The 20,049-nt window shown below is 42.9% G+C and overlaps 1 protein-coding gene across 1 annotated transcript in view; it reads left to right on the top strand.

Annotated features, from left to right (window-relative positions):
- Nucleotides 1-20,049, top strand: part of MATN2 (matrilin 2) — a 59,078-nt gene that overhangs the window by 17,930 nt on the left and 21,099 nt on the right. The window contains exons 5-8 of the mRNA XM_056854885.1: nt 10,384-10,506; nt 12,458-12,580; nt 14,553-14,675; nt 19,108-19,230. Of these exons, the coding sequence (XP_056710863.1) occupies nt 10,384-10,506; nt 12,458-12,580; nt 14,553-14,675; nt 19,108-19,230 (492 nt within the window). The remainder of the gene's footprint in view (nt 1-10,383; nt 10,507-12,457; nt 12,581-14,552; nt 14,676-19,107; nt 19,231-20,049) is intronic.

Here is a 20,049-nt window from a genome sequence, read left to right as displayed (position 1 = left end):
CTTATGGCTGATGTAGGGAAAGAGACATTTATGTGATGCAGCAGGGGGAATTTCCAGAGCAGGAAAACTCCAGTGGTGGGGCAAAACTCTCAGCAGCATCACCAGACTAGTATTCTGTCCTGGTCCAGGGTCTTTGAACACCTAGTTAGGACAGTTAGTTTGATAAACAGCGGGAGGTTGTTCCTGAAGTTATGATTATCCAGCTGTTTCTGTAGGCTTCCTCTTACTATTGTTCAAGTCATATTTCATCAGGGAGCACTACTGGAGGCTGTAGGTTTGCCTTTCTTTTCCTCCAGTTTAGAAAAACCTTGCTAAAGATTATGTAAAACACACTGGTTTTATCATATGGTCAAGTCACGCCCCAGTACTTCTTCAGTTGTAAGCAAAAAAGGCTCCCCACAGCTGTTCATTCTCTTCCTACTTATCTTTACTTTGACAGTTTGGAAACCCACAGACTTACTGCTGTTACAATAACAGCTGTTTAATGTTACCACTTTGCATGTGGACTGGATAATTCTCTATTCTAATTAATACTTTATATGCACTTTTTCATAGCAGGATGCACAATAATTCTTTTTATAGGAGTGCATACATAGGCATTTTCATACAATGTTTTTATTTTATTTACATATTTTCCACTGTTTGAATAATCACCCTTCCTGCATCCTGCCGAGATCACCACAATCGGCCAAGAACATATACTTTAATATACTGTTTTCATAAGCCCTTTTCAGTTACTGTGTTGGTGCTACTCCCCTGTGTAGTGGTTGTACCTGAAATCCTTCCAATAGGTGAGATTGCCATTTTATATTAGGGCAACATTTGCATTTTCAGCCTTTGATATACATAAACACATAGCCACAACAAAGCGGGGTTTCTGATCACACATACTGAAAATGGGAAATATTTGCATTAGCCTATTTACGGAACAAGATGGTCACATGTATCGAGAGCATAATGCAGCATGCTCTCCCAGTATGCAAGGCAGAAGTGCCAAAAATGTAATAACTGAAAAGCAAACACGTAGGCAATTGTTCTCAGTGGGTCTTTCTTCTCCCCATTTTGGGAAAAGGAGACTTCTCTTATATCCCAGTTATCTTCTCTGTTTGGGCATGTTTAGAACTTCTCTGTTTGAGCTTGTTTTTGGAAACCATAACTTATACTGACTGAAGGTAATGTTTTCCATTCGTATTATAAATATAGGCTTCTAACAACGCGTTCACTCGTGGCAAATTAAAATATTCTCCAGGTGACAGTCCAGCCTTGATGCACAGACCTAGAGAGGAAGAATGGAGGCAGGTGGAACTGAAGTTGGAAAACACCTCCCAAACTATTATTTATAAGAGGTTTTCAGTGGATATTTTATATTTGTTATTTTAGAATAGTAACTCTGTCTGAATAGCAGGGTTAGAAAGTAGAAATGGCTTCAAAACATACCTGCAACACCTTCATCCTGTTATATTCTGTTCAGCACTTTTACTTCGAAAATTCATCCCTCAGCGAGTAATTTCCAAATAAACCTGCCTCACTGCACTCTGCCTTTTTGGTTTCTGCCCTGTGCCAAGTTTTGCCAAAAATCAAGGTGTCTAGTGTTTTAACCTTTAGTTTCTAAACCTCCAGAAAACAAGGAACTCCTTCTACTCCCATCACTTTGGAATCTCTTCTCGGTGCAAGTGGCCACCAAGAAAAAGATTTTTTTTGAACCTGTCTCTTTTGCAAGCCAGAACATCTGTGTGCACACCTGTGCCAGCATAGTGTAATGGTTTGGAGGAGTTGACTCTAATCTGGAGAACCAGGTTTGATTCCGCACTCCTCCACATGAGCAGCGGACACTAATCTGGTGAACTTGGTTGGTTTCCCCACTCTTCCACAAGAAGCCAGCTGTGCGACCTTGGGCTAGTCACAGTTCTCTTAGAGCTCTCTCAGCCTCACCTACCTCACAAGGTATCTGTTGTGGGGAGAGGAAGGGAAGGTAATTGTGAGCCGGTTTGACTCTCCTTAAAAGGTAGAGAAAGACAGCATATAAAAACCAACTCTTCTTCTGTTTTGTGAGAGAAGTGGAAGTGTGTGGACTGCCCTCTCCATCTATACCTGTCAGCCAATTCACTCCTTTTCATCATTGTCTGAGCTTGGTTTGTTGTGTACTTCCTCTTTACGTGGTTAACCCAGAAGGCCTCAAGGCAAGTGGGAGAGCAGGAGGGACACGGTTTCACTTCCTTGCTAGTAAACTGGTCCCTCACAAACTGTTCAAGCCAAGGCAATCCTGGGCCTAGTGGGCAAGAAACAGCTTTTAGTTAAGCATTTCTAGATTCAAGTCCAGTAGCCCCTTAAAGGCCAACAAGATTTTTGGGGTATAAGCTTTCAAGACTCAAAGCTCCCTCCTGAAACTAGTTAAGTATGTTATATCTTCTTTTTCAAGCCAGGTTACCTGCTCTGCCATTAAGTTAAAGGAAACTGGGTGTTTGTTGTTGATCCACTATACATAGGGTTGCCAGGTCCCTTTTTTGCCACTGGCAGGAGGTTTTTGGGGCAGAGCCTGAGGAGGGTGGGGTTTGGGGAGGGGAGGGACTTCAATGCCATTGAGTCCAATTACCAAAGTGGCCATTTTCTCCAGGCGAACTGATCTCTATCGGCTGGAGATCAGTTGTAACAGCAGGCAATCTCCAGCTATTACCTGGAAGTTGGCAACCCTAACTGTGCAATATGGTTGGTGTTAACTTTCTCTAAGCAGTCAGTTTACACCCACAAAGAAAGGTTGTAACAAAACATTAATAACTAAACAGAAATCCTAGAAGGCACAAATACTTTGAAACAATGAGGCAAAATATTAGAAATACGAAAGGTATTTTGCTAACTAATCCTGTAGCTACAAAGAGCCTCTACATTCTCTTCCTAGGAATGGTTCCAAGATGGAGCATCTTGGTGCAACCTGACAAGGCATGTCTTTGAAATCAGAGTCCAGTCTGGACAGAGAATTCCAATCCAAGCTAACAGTTGTATAACATTTCTTTCTATCCTTTCTAACCCAACCATACTTTAGAGTGCCCATTCAATATTTCCCTCCAAGCTTGACTCTTGACCAATGACTTTGAAAATCTAGATTAAAGGAGTTTTAAGGCACAAAGGAGGGACCAGCAATGATCTGTCACCACCTCACCTCCGCCCCACCGAGAGTTTAGCCAAATGGTGGAAATTAAGACTAGGATTTGGTTCCCTTTCCAAGTTTAATCAGTCTCTCTAAACCCATCTCTCCCTTCCAGGATTTAATTGTGCCTTCCCCACATATAAGCTTGTGTTATTCTAAAAACACATTTTTTTATAACACAGTCACACACCCAAAACGTTTTAGGAATCACCTTAGAAGATACTTATTGCTTCTGCCAGAAAGGGAAGGGGACAAGGAGCTCAATCAGACATAAACGACCTTTATATTTTTCTCTCAGGTTGAGTAGTCCTTAGGACCAACCCCAGTATTTATATATTGCTATTGCATAGATCCCAAGAACTGATCCTTTAAAAATTTTGACCCAAGCCTTCTCACCCCATAAATGGCACAAGTTGGTTTTGAGAAGAATGCTAAAGAATATGTTAAGGGAATAGTACCCTTGTGACAGATTGAATTCCTCTTTGTTTCTTGTAAAACAGGCAACCAAAAAAGGGGGGAAACGAACTCAGCCTAAAAAATATACAGGGAATTTTAAGGGTTGAGCCGAGAACTAAAAATTCTTTAAAAGTATTATATTGTATACACAATAAAATGGATAAAAACACTGGGCCTGGACTGCAGGCTACATATAAAATCACTTTACCAGGTATTTTATCTATTACCATCAGATTTTGTCACTTGTTGATGTTATAGCTGCATCCGGAGACATAAAAATATTTGCACCAGATACGTATGTGAGCAAATTACCATGTTGAAAGACCTATGACTGGTGTTATTAATTTACATCTAGCCACACAGGATAAAAGGTTTACAAATTTAGTCAGTTTCAGGTAGCCGGCACAAGGTTGACTCAGCCTTCCATCCTTCGGAGGTCAGTAAAATGAGTACCCAGCCTGCTGGGGGTTAAAGTGTAGATGACAGGGGATGGCACTGGCAAACCACCCCGTAAACATAGTCTGCCTAGGAAACATCGTGATGTGACGTCACCCCATGGGTCAGTAATGACCCGGTGCTTGCAGAGGGAACTACCTTTACCATTTACTGCAACAAGTCAGATAACATTCCTGACACAAAGTGGGGAAAGCCTGTCTTTTTTTCCCTGCCTGGGATGGGAGGGGGTGCTGCAGTATATCCCTCCTTTCCCGCCTGCAGGCCTGAAATCAAATGAGAAAGGAAAGTTAAACTTAATGTGATGTTTCTTTAACGTGACAGCAAGCAGACTCTTCCCTGAAAGAGAGAGATAAGCTCCGACAGTGGGGCTAGAGGGGGTGGGGAGAGGCCTTGCATTTCACATGTATTTTTTTCACACACTGCATTTCACTCAGCTTCTACTATTACATATTTGTCACCCATTCCTAAAGAGCAGCCTGGTTTTTTTCAGTTGAGTGTTCTTCTGGCATTAAAGTTTACAGTTGTTCTTTAGTAGCTTCCCCCAAAAAACCAAGCAACATGCTATCTCTAAGATCTCGGAAGTTCTCCATTCCTAGATTACTTTTGGCCCTGCCTGAGCAAGAAGAGGAATTGTCTTCCAAATCCCAACCCTGCTTATCAGCTGAGATCTGATGAGATTGAGCTATATCATGCCACCTTCCCTCCCCGGAGTTAACCTTAGCCTGGTACTAAATAGAAGGGAACTTCACAATAAGTCCAACTTTCATTTTCTCAGGCATTGGTATTGTCAGTGGTCAAAGAATCATCTCTTAAAATTTACTGTTATTCGAGCAGTCAGGTGTTACAGTCCTCAAAGGGCCATCCGTGCTTTTTTAATGGGAAAGCTGATTATTGCTTTAATAAACATTTCCAGTAAATGTTTAATTGAGAGAGAGAGGGAGAGAGCAACCCTGACAAGGTTGCTATCACCTAGTTTCATATTGGCTAGAATGGGGTCCCCAACATTTCTGAGCCTGCGGGCACATTTGGAATTCTAACACAGCATGGTGGTTGCAGCAATAAAATGGCTGTCAAAAAATGGCCACCCCAGGAGGCGGAGCCAGCCACAAAATGATTGCCACAGCTTAACTTCAGTAACACAATGTAGATCCTTGTGCAGTGGTGGCAGCTGCTGTAAAAGCAACATTTTAAAAATCTGCACAGCCAGTGAAATCTCCAATAGTCAATCAGAAGCCTTGCTGGGCAAAAGCCCTTCCTGGAGCAAATCCATGAATCATAACAATGGGCCGGATCCTATAAAGCAGCAGAGCCTCTTTGGTGCCAGGAGCTTTGCTCCATTGGGCTACACCACTTCTTCTGGAAGTTGTGCTGGAGGAAAACGCCACCAAATTCATGGAATCCAACCCTATGTGATATATGTTCCCCATTTATTGGTACTTTATTACTATAAATGATCATCTCTTAAAATGTACTGCGGTTAGATTAGTGTTAACATCATTATCCCTCAAGGGGCAACTGAAAATTTTTGTTGTTTTTTTTTTAAAGAGAAAGCTGATTATTGCTTTAATGAACATTTTCAATGAACGTTTCATGCAACACTCTTCAGTTTTGGAACAGGAAGGCATTTGCCAGGGAAGTGATTATACAAGTTACATGATGGAAAGTCTAAATTGCCTGGATTCCAACCAGCTGCTTTCAAGTGTAAGCAGAAACTCCCATAACATGAAAGAATACTACCATCTGCTTCACTGACATTTTCCCCAAGGTTGCATAGATCATGGCAAAGTTATGGTTGTGGGATTGTGGAAGAATACATTAATCCAAACAACTTGCACTTTAAAAAAATTATAAGGGATATAAATTAGAAGTACAGGAACAACTGCAATAGTGTCTATCCGTTACCTCATAATGGCTTTGCTGGAAACTACAGAAAGACTTCCTTCTATGGTATTTATCTGAACAGAACACAGTGTTCATGGGCAGAAAGAAGAACTTTGGTGTTTTGACTGATTCATATTCTTAAACAGGACTCTATCTTTCTAGAAGCTAAATCTACTTGGTTACTAAGGCTACAATCCTTATTTATTTGGTTTGATTTATACCCCGCCCTTTCCCAGCAAAGCCAGGCTCAGGGCAGGGGGCAAAGCTATTTAGGAGCTGTCAGGACCCCACAACGGCGTAAGTGCCCATTTAACTTGGTATAAGGGGCACTTAAGGAGCCCCGTGGCGCAGAGTGATAAGCTGCAGTACTGCAGTCAAAAGCTCTGCTCACGACCTGAGTTCTATGCCGACGGAAGTCGGTTTCAGGTGGCTGGCTCAAGGTTGACTCAGCCTTCCATCCTTCCGAGGTCGGTCAAATGAGTACCCAGCTTGCTGGGGGTCAAGGGAAGATGACTGGGGAAGGCAATAGCAAACCACCCCATAAAACATAGTCTGTCTAGTAAACGTTGGGATGTGACGTCACCCCATGGGTCAGGAATGACCCGGTGTTTGCACAGGGAACCTTTACCTTTACCTTTTTAAGGGGCACTTACTGTCAGGTGGCAACCATGCTGGGACGCAATTCAGCGGCATGGGGCTCAGGTGCCAGCGCTGCCGCCTGGCAGTGTTCCAGTGGCACAAGTCCCCACACCAGCGCCCTGGGAAGCGTTCCTGGGGGTGGAGCTGCCTTTAGGCAGCTTTCTAACCCCTTCTGCCCTGCGAACGCCCCTTCTCGCAGCAGCATGGCTACACCACCTTTTTGGGTGTTGTAGCCCCGTTGATTTCAATGGGCTGATTTTCAGTTTTTTTAATTTTTCCTTTTGCTTATTATCCCTTTTTTGCGACCGGGAAACCTCTGAGCCGGCGGCACAGCTGCGCTGGTCCCGGCCGCAGCGGATCTATCCCACCCCCCACCTCAGAATTGGACTGCCTGAAATGAAGACCAACAAACAACTTTGTGTGTGGCTAACCTTTTGGCAGCTGTAGTAAAATCACGTAGCTCAGGTAGTAAACGTTCGGCTTCCATTTTAATGTGTGCTGGCTTGCTATTTATGACTCAATTACTGTTTTCAGAACAAATTAAGAAGAAGAAAAGACTGGTTGAGATTTTATTGAGTTGAGAATTATTCTGTTTGAAGCCATGTTGAGATAAATTAAGCTCCGCCTCACTAACCTAAAAGTCTTGGAAGAATCCAAGTAGTTCTGAATGTACTGAAGATGGTTTGATTAGCAGGAATTGTGTTTAGCTAGGTTTACACTGGGAAACATAGCAGGCATCTGACAAAAGTAAAAGTTTTGGGAAATTGACCTTGGACAATGTAGAATATGCATAATTTAATATTTGTATTCAGACATTTGTATCAGCCTTTACAAAGTTGGTTTGTTATCATGCCTTATAAATATTTATATGTTTATATGCAGAGAATATAAATCACTGGAATAAATATAACACACTCTTGCTGCTGCCAAAAGACAATGAGTAAACAAGTCAGTGTGAACTCTTAAGCCATGCTATTAATCTTTTCATACTGCGTATCTTAAACAAACCAAATGCTTCTTTCCCACCATTCTTCTACACCAAACGGTTCCCCTCTGTTGAGTTGCCCAGTCCTCAGCTGGAGATAGTTGCACAAACCTCAAAATTCTCTGACGGTGCCGTCCCAAGCAGATCTACTCAGAATCCTACTCAGGTCTATTCAGTGGAACTCACTCCCAGAAAAGGAGTCTTAGGATTACATTGTGAGTAGGGTTGCCAGGTCTGGGTTGAGAAATATCTGGAGATTTTTGGGGTGGAGCCTGAGGAGGGCGGGGTTTGGGGAGGGGAGGGACTTCAATGCCATAGAGTCCAATTGCCAAAGCCGCCATTTTCTCCAGGTGAACTGATCACTGGAGATCAGTTGTAATAGCGGGAGATCTCCAGCTAGTACCTGGAGGTTGGCAACCCTAATTGTGAGACACTCAGGCTGCAATCCTGAAGGGGGGTCCGAAGCTCCTTAGGAACTGGCGTGACCCTACACTGGTGCAAGTGCCCCTTTAACCCAGGATAAGGGGCACTTATGCCATCCCAGGGGCAAACATGCCAATCGGGGAGTCAGAGCTATGTCGGCCCCCACTGCCAGTGCAGCCACGTCGGTAGGGAACTCCTGGAAGGGAAAGCCCACGCTGGCGTGTGTGGGGGGGGGCCCTGGGGGTGGAGCTGCCTTTAGGCAGCTTCCTAACCCCTTTCGCCCCAGGAACGCCCCCTCATGGCGTGCATTGCTACACCACCTTTTCTGGTGCTGCAGCCTCGCTTCAATCAATGAGGGCATTTTGTTTTCTTTTAAAACCGTTTTAAAGTTCTTTTCAGCGGCCAGGAAGCCCCTGGGGAGGTGGCGTGGCTGCGCCGCTCCCGCCCGCTGCCTAACTGCTCCCCCCTTCAGAAGTGGGCTGCCCTAGTTGGTGAATTCTTTACTAGTCTGCCAGTTGCTCTGGGTAAAATTACATTCTCCTGATGGCCAGAACTGGTAAGGGAAATTAATAGTGAAATACTGCAAAAAGCCGGAAAGCTGCATCCTTTCTGTAAGTAATTAAAGGTGCTGTGGCATCATCCCAATGTTTGTTTCTTCACAAGTGATTAAGTTACAGAGGGAGAACTCAACACACAAATGCCATTCCCCCCCCCCCCCAACAGCCTCATGTTGCATGTAATATTTTGGGCCCTCCAAACAGCCAGTATTATATGAGAGATAGCACACTGCTCCTTCGTAATTCCTACTTCTAAATACTGCTCCATACCCCTGTCTCTTTAGTTCCTTTAGTCCTGTGTTTCTGCTAAATTGTTCATGGTGACCAAAGTGGAAGGAACTTTCAGTCTTAGCATCAGTTTCTAGAGTCAAGTTGATTTTGGCCGCACTATTAGTTTCAAGGAACAGAGCGGGTGTCAATACACAACTCCTTGGCTGTTTTAAGTACTTGGATTTCTGTGGTGGCTGGTGTTAGGTTTACAACATGTCAGATAGGGTATGACACCATTCCTGAAGTTATGCACTTTGTTTGACCTAAGGGCTCATGCAGGAAGCTCTTATTCTCAGAACTGTAAGCACTATTTCAATGTTTCCAGTTCCTCCTATCCAGATGTCCTTCAGTTTGCAGTTGCCCCTCACCAGTCCACACAGCTGGCAGGGATGTGCACAGGATATGGATGTTCACGTGTGTGTGGATATGTGGTTCACATAATTGCTTTCCTACCTTGACTTCTGGGAGATGTGGAGTGTCTCCCTCTCCCCAGAGAAACACTGAGGAAGTTCCTGTTTTTCCAGTTTCTGGAAATACAGTTATGTAGCACCAAACTGTGCTGAGCCAGAGGGACAGAAAACACCATCTAAATGTGTTATAGCAGTGATGGTGAACCTTTTAGAGTCCGAGTGCCCAAACTGCAACCCAAAACCCACTTATTTATTGCAAAGTGCCAACACGGCAATTTAACCTGAATACTGAGGTTTTAGTTTAGAAAAAACAACACATACATTAACATCTTTTGCTTTAAAAGAAAAACACAATAACAGAGCTTTCAATGATACAAACAACTTTTTATTGAAAGGTAAAAGTTTGCATTTGGCATGCTTTTGAACAATTAATGTTTGTTCAAAGCCCCTAAGCTGGGCGGCGGGGAGTCCAGGGAAGGCAGACGCGAGGGCTGCTCAACTTACCTGCGCGTGCCCACAGAGAGGGCTCGGCATGCCAAGTCCGGCACTCGTGCCATAGGTTCGCCAACACGGCGTTATAGGAATGAAGACCATGGTAGGAGTTTGAGTGGTAAAAGGCCCGTTGCGATGAGGCCCTTCCGGGTGTAACTGCATCACAAGGGGCCATTTACCACTCAAACTCTCAGTGCAGGCCTTGCCCGCCGACCCTTAGCTGGTCGGCGGGCCGCCAGGTGGATTGGCGGGGGTTTGCCCGCCACCACCTGGCACTTGGCAACCCTACCTGCAATTGACTTCAGTTCTAGTGGCTAAATCAAAAAGCACACATCATCTACTCTACCTGTTTCAACAACACCTGACTGAGATATGAGGAACTGCCAATATTGTGTACAATTCAGCAAAGGTGGCTCAGATTCTGAAGAAAATCAGCATAGCAAGGCTTGCTTACTTGCTCCCTCCCTCCCTCTGCAACCCAAAATGCCCCCTGAGATGCTGTTTGTGGGGGTACGGGGAAACACCCCCCCCAGACACAGTATAGCAAAGAGCTAGAGGTCTGAAGTGGAAGGGAGGAATCGGCGAATATCACCCTCTCCTTCCATCAGTGGAAATTTCCCACTGGATCCTGGTGAGCTTGCTTAAAATGTACCTTTGTTTGTATTTCAGTTGTGGATTACTGTGCCTTGACTAACCAAGGCTGTCAACACGAGTGTGTCAATACCGAAGACTCCTACTACTGTCAGTGTCGTAAAGGATTCATTCTAAATCCAGATAAAAGGACGTGCAGGCGTAAGTTGTCCGTATCTGTGCTGAATTTTGTCCATTTCTGTGCTGAAAAGACTTCATACATTATGGGTGGCCTATGCATGTTTCATAATCTCACGAGGCAGAGCGCAGTGAAAGAGCTCATGTTTTGTAAGCACCAGGCCCTAGATCCAATGACTGACATCACCAGTCAAAAGGACATTAGATACAAAAGGTTGGATCTAGGCAAATCTGGCTGAAAGGCTACTACCCTTCTACCATTCTACAGAATGTGCAAAATCGAGCTGTTCAAGAAGGTACTTTTATAAAGATGATATGTAGTGAAACTGGAATTGTTAAGGAGGATGTTTTAGTAAAGGGATGAGGGCTGTAGTTTGTGGTACTTATTATTTTATGAATTTTTGTTTTTGCCCTGACCTGGATGGCCCAGGCTAGCCGGATATCGTCACATTTCAGAAGCTAAGCAGGGTCAGCCCTAATTAGTAATTTAATGAGGGACCACCAAGGGATACCAGGGTTGTGATGCAGAAGCAGGCAATGACAATCTACCCCTGAACACCTCTAGCCTTGAAAACCCTACAGTCACCATTAGTCAGCCATGGCTTGACAGCATTTTCCACCACCATTTCTTGTTTTCACTGGTTTCTAACTTGTAATTCAGTCTTATTCAAGATTTATTATATGTCTTACACTATTCCTATTGCATCGCTAAATTTTATAATCGTCTTGAATTTCAGTGAGTAAATAAATAGATAAAATTTCCACCAATTCCCTCTTTCCACAAAAGAGCATCCTTTAGGGTCATCCCCCCACCCCAAAAGCAGCATTTCATGATGATCAGTAGGCTGGAGTTGGGTGGTAGAAGATTTCCATCCTACCAGTGGAAAATTTAGTCTGAATCCAGCCCAAAGACTGCAAACTATCTCAGGCTGAGACCTTGGAGGCCTGCTGGCTTGTCAGAGTAGACACACTAGGAATCTAGCCATTTATCACATTTTTATCTTGCCCTTCCTCCAAGGTCCTTGGGGTGGTATAGATGATGGTTCTCTACTCTCTCTCTCAGATATAACCCTGTCAGGAAGGTTAGGCTGACAAAATGACTGTCTCAAAGTAACTTATGCCTCAAAGGGGATTTGAACACCCCATTACAATAGCATACTGTAAACACTTCACCACACTGGCTCTAAAGAATACGAAGTATAAGACAACTTTATATATATATATATATATATATATATATATATATATATATATATATATATATATATATATATATATGTATGTATGTATGTATATGTATGTATGTATATATATATGTATGTATATATGTATGTATATATATATGTATGTATATATATATGTATATATATGTATGTGTATATATGTATGTGTGTGTGTATATATATATATATATATATGTATATGTATATATATATTCACAAATAACATCACTTTTATATACCTGTATGATAATAAAAATGATGAAAAGTACATGCTTGTTGAACATGCTACATTACTTTTTAATTTTTTTAAACTATCTTAAACTTGCTGATGAAACTGATATTTTATTAGTGCTTTAGTTGCTTTTCTGTGGGATTTTTAGAGACATAGGGTGCTTTTAAAACCAATTTTAATCCATTTTAAGCAATTTTCCTTTAATGCAGTTGATTGGTGCTATGGAATTGCATTGATTGTTTTATTCTACTTAATTGTATTAACTTTATGTTGGAAATTGGAGTGATTTTAAATGAAACAAACATGTAGATTATTTACATTTACACTTTAAAAACACAGAACTGGTCCTTCCTGCTGTGGCAAGAGGCCTCCTGATGATTACCTCCAGAGAAGCAGTCTTTACTCAGGGAAGAATGTTGCTAATATTAGGACTTTTTAAATTAAGGATTTAAGGTGCTTGCACTGATTACAGACTAATCACTACTGTCATCCCCCCCATTCCCCCCCCCCCCGTATTCAGGGCCAGATCACTGTGCTTTACAGAATCACGGCTGTCAGCAAGAGTGTGTCAGTACAGATGAATCTTACTTCTGCCAGTGCCAGCAAGGATTTACCCTCAACACCGACAAAAGAACTTGCAAAAGTATGTTGTCCTAAAGTGTATAGTAAGTTCATCTGCTTTTACTTCTCACCATTACTGTCACAACCTTTTTTCGATGATGCTGATCTGTGTGTGTGTGTGTGTGTAAAGTGCCGTCAAGTCGCAGCCGACTTATGGTGACCCCTTTTTGGGGTTTTCATGGCAAGAGACTAACAGAGGTGGTTTGCCAGTGCCTTCCTCTGCACAGCAACCCTGGTATTCCCTGGTGGCCTCCCATCCAAATACTAACCAGGGCTGACCCTGCTTAGCTTCTGAGATCTGACGAGCTCAGGCTAGCCTGGGCCATCCAGGTCAGGGCTGTGCTGATCTGTGCCCTGTGCTATTACAAGCTAATTTTGGATATGTTGAAAAGACCAGGTGGTGGTGGAAAGTGTGGTCAAGTCACAGCCCACTTATGGTGACTCTAGGGTTGCCAGGTCCCTCTTCGCCACTGACAGGAGGTTTTTGGGGTGGAGCCTGAGGAGGGCAGGGTTTGGGGAGGGGAAGGACTTCCATGCCATAGAGTCCAATTGCCAAAGCAGCCATTTTCTCCAGGTGATCTGATCTCTATCGGCTGGAGATCAGTTGGAATAGCAGGAAATCTCCAGCTACTACCTGGCAGTTGGCAACCCTAGGTGACTCTGTAGGGTTTTCAAGGAAAGAGATGTTCAGAAGTAGTTTGTCGTTGCCTTCTTCTGCATAGCAGCTCTGGACTTCCTCGGTGGTCTCCCACCCAAGTACTAACCAAGGCTGGCCCTGCTTAGCTTCCAAGATTGGGCTAGCCTTGGCAATCCAAGACAAGATTGAAAAGACCCACATCTCCATTGTGATCTCTGAAATAACCACCACCTCCATGCACCAAATAACACCAAGATTAGAGTATTATGTATATAGAGGGAAGGTTCCTTGGCTTCTGCCTCACATTTGTGGAACTCTGGTCACTTGTTGATCTTCCAAGCCTAGGCAACTTTCAAAAGCATTGCGCAACTTTTAAAATGTTGCTGTGGCTTCAGGAGTGCAAAACTAGCAGTTTGAAGTCAATTGGATTAGAAGGGTTAGATTTGTTTAGGATTGCAATGCAAGTGGGGATGGAATATGAGAGTCAGGTTCGAATGTCCACTCTGCTATGGAAGCTCACTGGGTGTTTCTGGACCAGTCAAACACGCTCAGCCTCACCTACCTAACAGGGCTGCTGTGAGGATAAAATCCATCTTCCTTGAAAAAAGCCCAGGTGAAATCCCCATGCATAAGGTAAAGTGCGGAGCACATAAGCTTGGTTTCGCTCACAGCCACTTACAAAGTAGCGTGTAAAGAGACGGGGATTCAAATACTTCCTGCTTCCTCAGAGTTCTCTCTGAGCAGAAGAAAAACTCTTTAAAACTGAGGCTTGGATTTCTCCCCCCCCCCCTTTCAGATTGCTCCTTCTTTTTGTTATTCTTGTTGCTCTTAAAATGTTTTTTATGCAGCAATTGGGTTTCTGTGTGTTCTGGGGAAATTTTCTGTCACAGTAAGCACTACAAAGTAAGCCAATTACAAAGCAGCATTTAAAGGGGCAGGACTTGATTTGAGCTTGCAGACTACTGGTGCATAGATTTCCAACAAGAAAGTGTGGGTCCAGCAAGCAACGAACCTCAGGTAAAACTCCCATGCAAAAATTACCTTTGTTGTCAGAAATGAGATTTGTGTACTTTGGAGAATATAATACAAAAGGCAAAGGACTCTAAAATGGCAGAAGCCATACCATTTTTATGCCAGATCTGTAGTACACAGATATTTATAGAATAGGTGTCTTGGTCTAGAAATCTTTCAAATAATCACCCCTGCAAATCCGTGATTACTTAGAAGCTTAGAAATAATTATTTATTTCATTGGCTGGTAAGACCAAATTGGAAGATGTGATGTTAATAGCTTTATGTACTCGTTTTAATTAATTTAATTTCTGTTTTAAAAAGCATTATCTTTCCTTTCCCTGTAGGAATAAATTTCTGTTCTTTGGGAAAACATGGCTGTGAACATGAATGTGTTAACACTGAAGACTCATATACGTGCAGATGCCAAACTGGTTACACTCTGAACCGTGACCGTAAGACGTGCAGAAGTGAGTATGTCGGACCATCTGGTGGAGATGCTTTGTATTGAAGACTGGGCTTTGGAAAAAACAAGCATGCTGGAACTTCTGTAAATATGGGCTTTTGTAAGTCCAGCAGTAGTCGTTGGTACTGAGATAGTATTAGTGACTTGTGTATGTTTACCTAGTGAATAAAATGCTTGTTGCAAATGCTTGTTGAGGTCTTCATCTTTAAAAGTGCTTCCTATAATAAAACAGTTTAGACTGCTTTCTCCCACATTGAATTATGCACGTTCAGTGCACCTTAGCACTAGAAAATCCAGTTGCAAACAATTGCTAAAGAGCATTGAAAAGGCACTGATAGTGCATAATCCAAGGTGTGTGTGAAACATCTATACAGTCACTAAAAAAATAAGAATGGGCGCATCTTTGCATTGTATCTGGGCCTATCTGTTTACTTTTTGTTGTTCGGGCTTTCCTGAATATAGCTGTTGATCCATATTTGCAACTTCACATACAAAGGCAGTTTAGTAGAAAAAGTACTTCTCAAAAATACTTTAATTTCCTTAGCAGTCTACTGCGCTTAAACTTGTAAAAAAAAGCACGGGTAATGCACATCTTGTTATATTTTATTTCGATTTTGTTATTTCCTTTTTCCTTTTATACGTTTTTTTTAATCACCTGATGTAAAAAACAGAGGGGTGAATCCAACATGAACAGAGCAGCACATGCGGAAGAGAACTTCCCGGTTATTCTCCCGCTGCAACTTACTTTGCCCCTCAGAATTGTACCTCTGTGGATCACAATATTGCAGAGCAGCTTTGCAATGGGGGGAGGAAGGAATCAGCAAAAAGTGCCTTCTTTTTCTGCCACCAATGGAAAACATGGTTAGGATCTAGTTCACAGTAATCTACTTGAAAACTGCACTATATTGTAATAATCATTAATACCTTGACCTGATTTTCAGAGAGTGGGTTGCTATTTTAAATTGTGCAAGAATCTAGATAACTGCAGATTTTGTCTGTCTTTCTCATTTACTATTAAGAGCTTTTAATTTGCTTGCTGATGTGTCAAAACAAGGGAAGGGTCCAAAACTGCAAAAGCCTGCTTATCTACAGAGTTATCATTATGCTGCTTCAGCATAAACACTACAGAATTGTGTTATCGAACTTGGTATTTTTATTTCTCCTGCAGCTCTATTTTCCAAGCAGAATACCATTATGTGTAGCGGTTTCTTTATCTTAAGAGTTTGGGTGGATTTTTTGCACAATTTACTTGTCTCTGAGAACTGCTCTGTTTGTGATAAATGAACTCATGGAAAATGGAGACTGTGCCAACTGGAACTTACTAAAAACCAACAGATATTTCAGCATCAATCTCACTTGTTTAAGCCAACAGTATTTGTAACTGTGTAGGATGTTAATTTGGGAATGATTCCTGAAAATGTATGCTTTATTTAAAAAAAAAATGAGAGAGAGAGAGAGAGAGAGAGAGAGACAGACAGACAGACAGACAGAGAGAGACAGACAGACAGACAGACAGACAGACAGACAGACAGACAGACAGAGAGAGTCTTCAGACTGTCCAGAGGAGCTGCTACTTACAGGGCTATGGATAATTTTTTTCAGTGCAGCCAAAAGAAATTCCATGGGACAGTGTGAAGACATTAAAATAACACATGAAGCTGCCTTCTACCAAGTCAGACCCTTGGTCCTTCAAAGTCAGTACTGTCTACTCAGACCGGCAGCGGCTCTCCACGGTCTCAGGCAGAGGTCTTTCACGTCACCTACTTGCCTAGTCCCTTTAACTCAGGGGTGCGGAACGTCAGGCCCGGGGGCCGTATAAGGTCCGCGAAATGATTTGGTCTGGCCCTTCGTAGGTCCTGGCAGATCTCTAGCTCAGAAGGATCTAAGATTGGCGATCCACCCCCTCCTGCAGACAGGAATAGCCTCTATTCAAGGCAGATGTGACTTTGTTTTGCTGAGAAAAGGAACCTTCTTTCCCCCTTGCAGAAGAGTCATTAGCTATGGAGCTGCTAGGGCTGCCCAAGAAACTGTGTTAGCCCTTTCCCACCCGTGACATGGATAAACGTACTCCCTCTGTACTACAAGAGGGCTGGGGGCGGAAGTGGGGACAATGCAGGGGTTAAAGGGGGCACGGCCAAAATGCGCAGGGACGAGTTCTTAGCCAGTGTGTCCTCATTTCATCCCTGCAGGCGGAGGTAGCAGGAGCTGGCTGTAGAATCCGGCCCTGACCATGTGGCAGACACTGAGCCATCTCCAGTTGTGCCTCTTGGCTAAATGTTTGACCAAATATAGCAGGCTAAGTTGATAATTTTGTATGGCCCGGAAATGATGTTATAAATATCCAAATGGCCCTTGGTGGAAAAAAGGTTCCCCACCCCTGCTTTAACTGGAGATGCCGGGGATTGAACCCGGGTGGAGGCTGAAGCTGCTTTTAACCACATACTACAGTTGTAAGCGGTTGTGCCAATATATCTGGATGGCACAAAACTCCCATGGCATGTATGATTCAGCCCTAGTATTGTCCCCCCAACGAACACAAGGACTTTGTAACTTAAAGATTGACTCTTAATCTATCAAGTATGTGTTTCACTGTTCTCTGTGGGTGCCTTTCCTCCTTGAACAATGTAACAATTGCACTGCAGTACAAACGGAAGGTAATGGCTGGTACTTAAGTACCCGTGACTGATAATAAAAGAAGTAGCCACTGTGGTGTAGTGGTTTGAGTGCCAGACTAGGATCTGGGAGACCCAGGTTCGAATCCCTACTCTGCCACCGAAGCTCCCTGGGTGACCTTGGTCCAGTAACACACTCTCAGCCAGCCTAACCTCCTTCCCAGGGTGGTTGTGAGGGTAAAATGGAGGAAGAGAATGGTGTAAGTTGCTTTGGGTCCCCATTGGGGAGAAAGGGTGGGATAAAAATGAAGTAAATAAAATAAGTACTCAAATATCCTCACATAACACCTTTGAGCAAGAGCATTTCCATAAGTGAATGGCCTCTTTTGCAGTCATGGAAACCACAAATGCCAGTGTGTCTGTATAAGGGCCAGCTTATGCAGGTCCTTTCTCCATGCCATTTTTATAACCAGGGATGGTCCAAAAGGATAACACTGAGGCTGTTTATGCTTGGTAATTAGCAGCTTGTTCCAGGCTGAAGTGCCCTGCATATTTTTTTGATTTCTTCATGCTGAACCGTCATTCCATCCATCACCGCGTAGCCTGCACATACCTGTTTTGCATTTCTTGAGAGCCCCTTTAACGCGAACGTTTGTATTTGCTCCGCCCCCCGCATTGTAGCATTTACTGAAGGAACCATGAAAAATCACAGCTGCAGCTTAGCTATGCAAATGACCATTGCTAATGACTATGCAAACGAAGGAATGAAGGAGCCGGCGAGTGGGGGGTGGAATTTGTTTGACTTTCTCCTCTTGCATCGGGACAGTGAATAGTCATTTTAAATGGTGGATTTAAAAAAGCAGCTTTGAGCAAGCATCAAAATTGATCCTGCATAAATGGCCTGAGACTTTTTTACTATTTGAACTGGCCCTGAGACTGAGCTGTAAAAATTCTGAAGAACGTCCACGAGCGGTAAACTAAAGGGGCAACTTGACTGAGAGAAGTCTTTCCCCTTGCCTTTCAGATCTGTTTTTCTTTCCAAAAATGTGCTTTGCTCTGTATTACCAGAGCCAGCACAGTTATGCTGTACATTCATAAAAGCACGTATCAGCTGCGCCTCCCAGTTGTTCTTTCTCATGAGACCACAGTCCAGCCTTTAAAGATTAATTAGTCTGTACTGTGTGTGTGTATCTGGCGTTTCTCTCTTCTCTTGGAAACGTCCTCTTTCAGAGCTGTGTAACCGGGATAATGTGCAAAACGGTGGTGTTGCGTTTCCTCACTTGACACTGAAATTGTAGCCCTTGTGCCATCAAATCTTTTGACTTTAATTGAGCCCAAATTTTACCACTACTGCTACGTGGTAAGGACTTTGTCAAGTTGAACTCCTGCTCAAAAAACTTAAAGCAGTAGTTATATGGAATGTCTATGTTGTGTATGTATTAGTAGGGTAGTAAGCAAGGGGAGACTTAGGAGCTTGAGTTCCGCATGAAGGATCCTAAACCCTGCTCGCCCTATTGGCTAAGCAAACGGATCCTATTGGCCCTAAGCCAGCATGTCCCATCATGGATCATGGGGGAGTGGCCGCAGGCAGCCAGGGGGGCATATAAGCAGGGCACGTTCAGTGTGTAAGTTAATTCTGTGCTGAAATCAAATAAAGCTGTGTTGTTGAACTCCGTATCTGATCTCGTGAATCCTTCCCACGCGGACTTAACAGTCTAATTATTAAAATATTTTATTCTTTGCTCTTGCTGGGTTTTTACATATCTGGATTGGGAGATTTTAAACTTGCACTGTATTCTTTTTCATTGCTAACACCTGGTTCAGGAGTGGACCACTGTGCTGAGAACAACCATGGTTGTGAGCAACTGTGTGTGAACACGTGGGAGTCCTTTGTCTGTCAGTGTTCTGAAGGGTACATCATCAATGAGGATCTAAAGACTTGTTCACGTGAGTCTCTTGATCGGGGTACTCTATAGAATTAAACAGAGAGAAGAAAGCTGATTTAAGGTACTCATTTTGCTTTGTATAGTTCATGCCAATTAATTGGAAAAGCTCAAGATTAAAAACTGTATTTACTTTGTGATATCAACAAAGCAGAAAGCCAGACTACACATTATTTTAATAAACACATCCATGTGAATGTCTGCTACAGCAGTGCTGTTACCCCATTGGGGTAGGTTCTTGTGATACCAGAACTAGGTGAGCACACAGCTAAAGATAAAATCCTGATTTGTTTTTGAGTCATTTGTTAAGACCCTCAGCTGAGCAGAGAGGAAATGTAAAGCTATAACCCAGAGGGGGGGAAAAACAGGAAACATAAGCTTAAGGAACAGCGCATTTTAGGAGAAAGGGTTGGTGCTGGTTGTTCTAATCCAATCCAGGGTGTCTGTTTGAATTTGTGCTAGTGAAAAAATGCAACAGGCCTTTTAAAATAGTTTTATTAACCTACCAAATGGAAAAAGATTTTTTCCTGAGTAGCAGGGAAAATGTTCATGGGGTTTTATTTTTCTTCAGGCAGCACTTGGGATTTCCATCAAAAGCTCTAACATTTTACATTAACTCTGGACTTGTGTCTGTTAAGCCCTGATCTTATGATTATCCCTCTGGGATGCCGCTTCTGCTTGCCAGTTCGCCCCACTTATTATTTGGAAGCAGGCTCTGTTCTACTTCGGAGTTTCCTGCTAAAAAAAATCTCATGGGTCATATTACTTAATTGCTACAGAGGAAAGTAGATGCTCAAATCAGCAGCGGAATCAAAATACTTTA

This window comes from Euleptes europaea, chromosome 8 (assembly GCF_029931775.1).
Source record: "Euleptes europaea isolate rEulEur1 chromosome 8, rEulEur1.hap1, whole genome shotgun sequence".
Lineage (NCBI taxonomy): Eukaryota > Metazoa > Chordata > Lepidosauria > Squamata > Sphaerodactylidae > Euleptes > Euleptes europaea.
The sequence above is the reverse complement of the archived record's forward strand: the minus strand, read 5'-3'. Positions and strand labels throughout refer to the sequence as shown.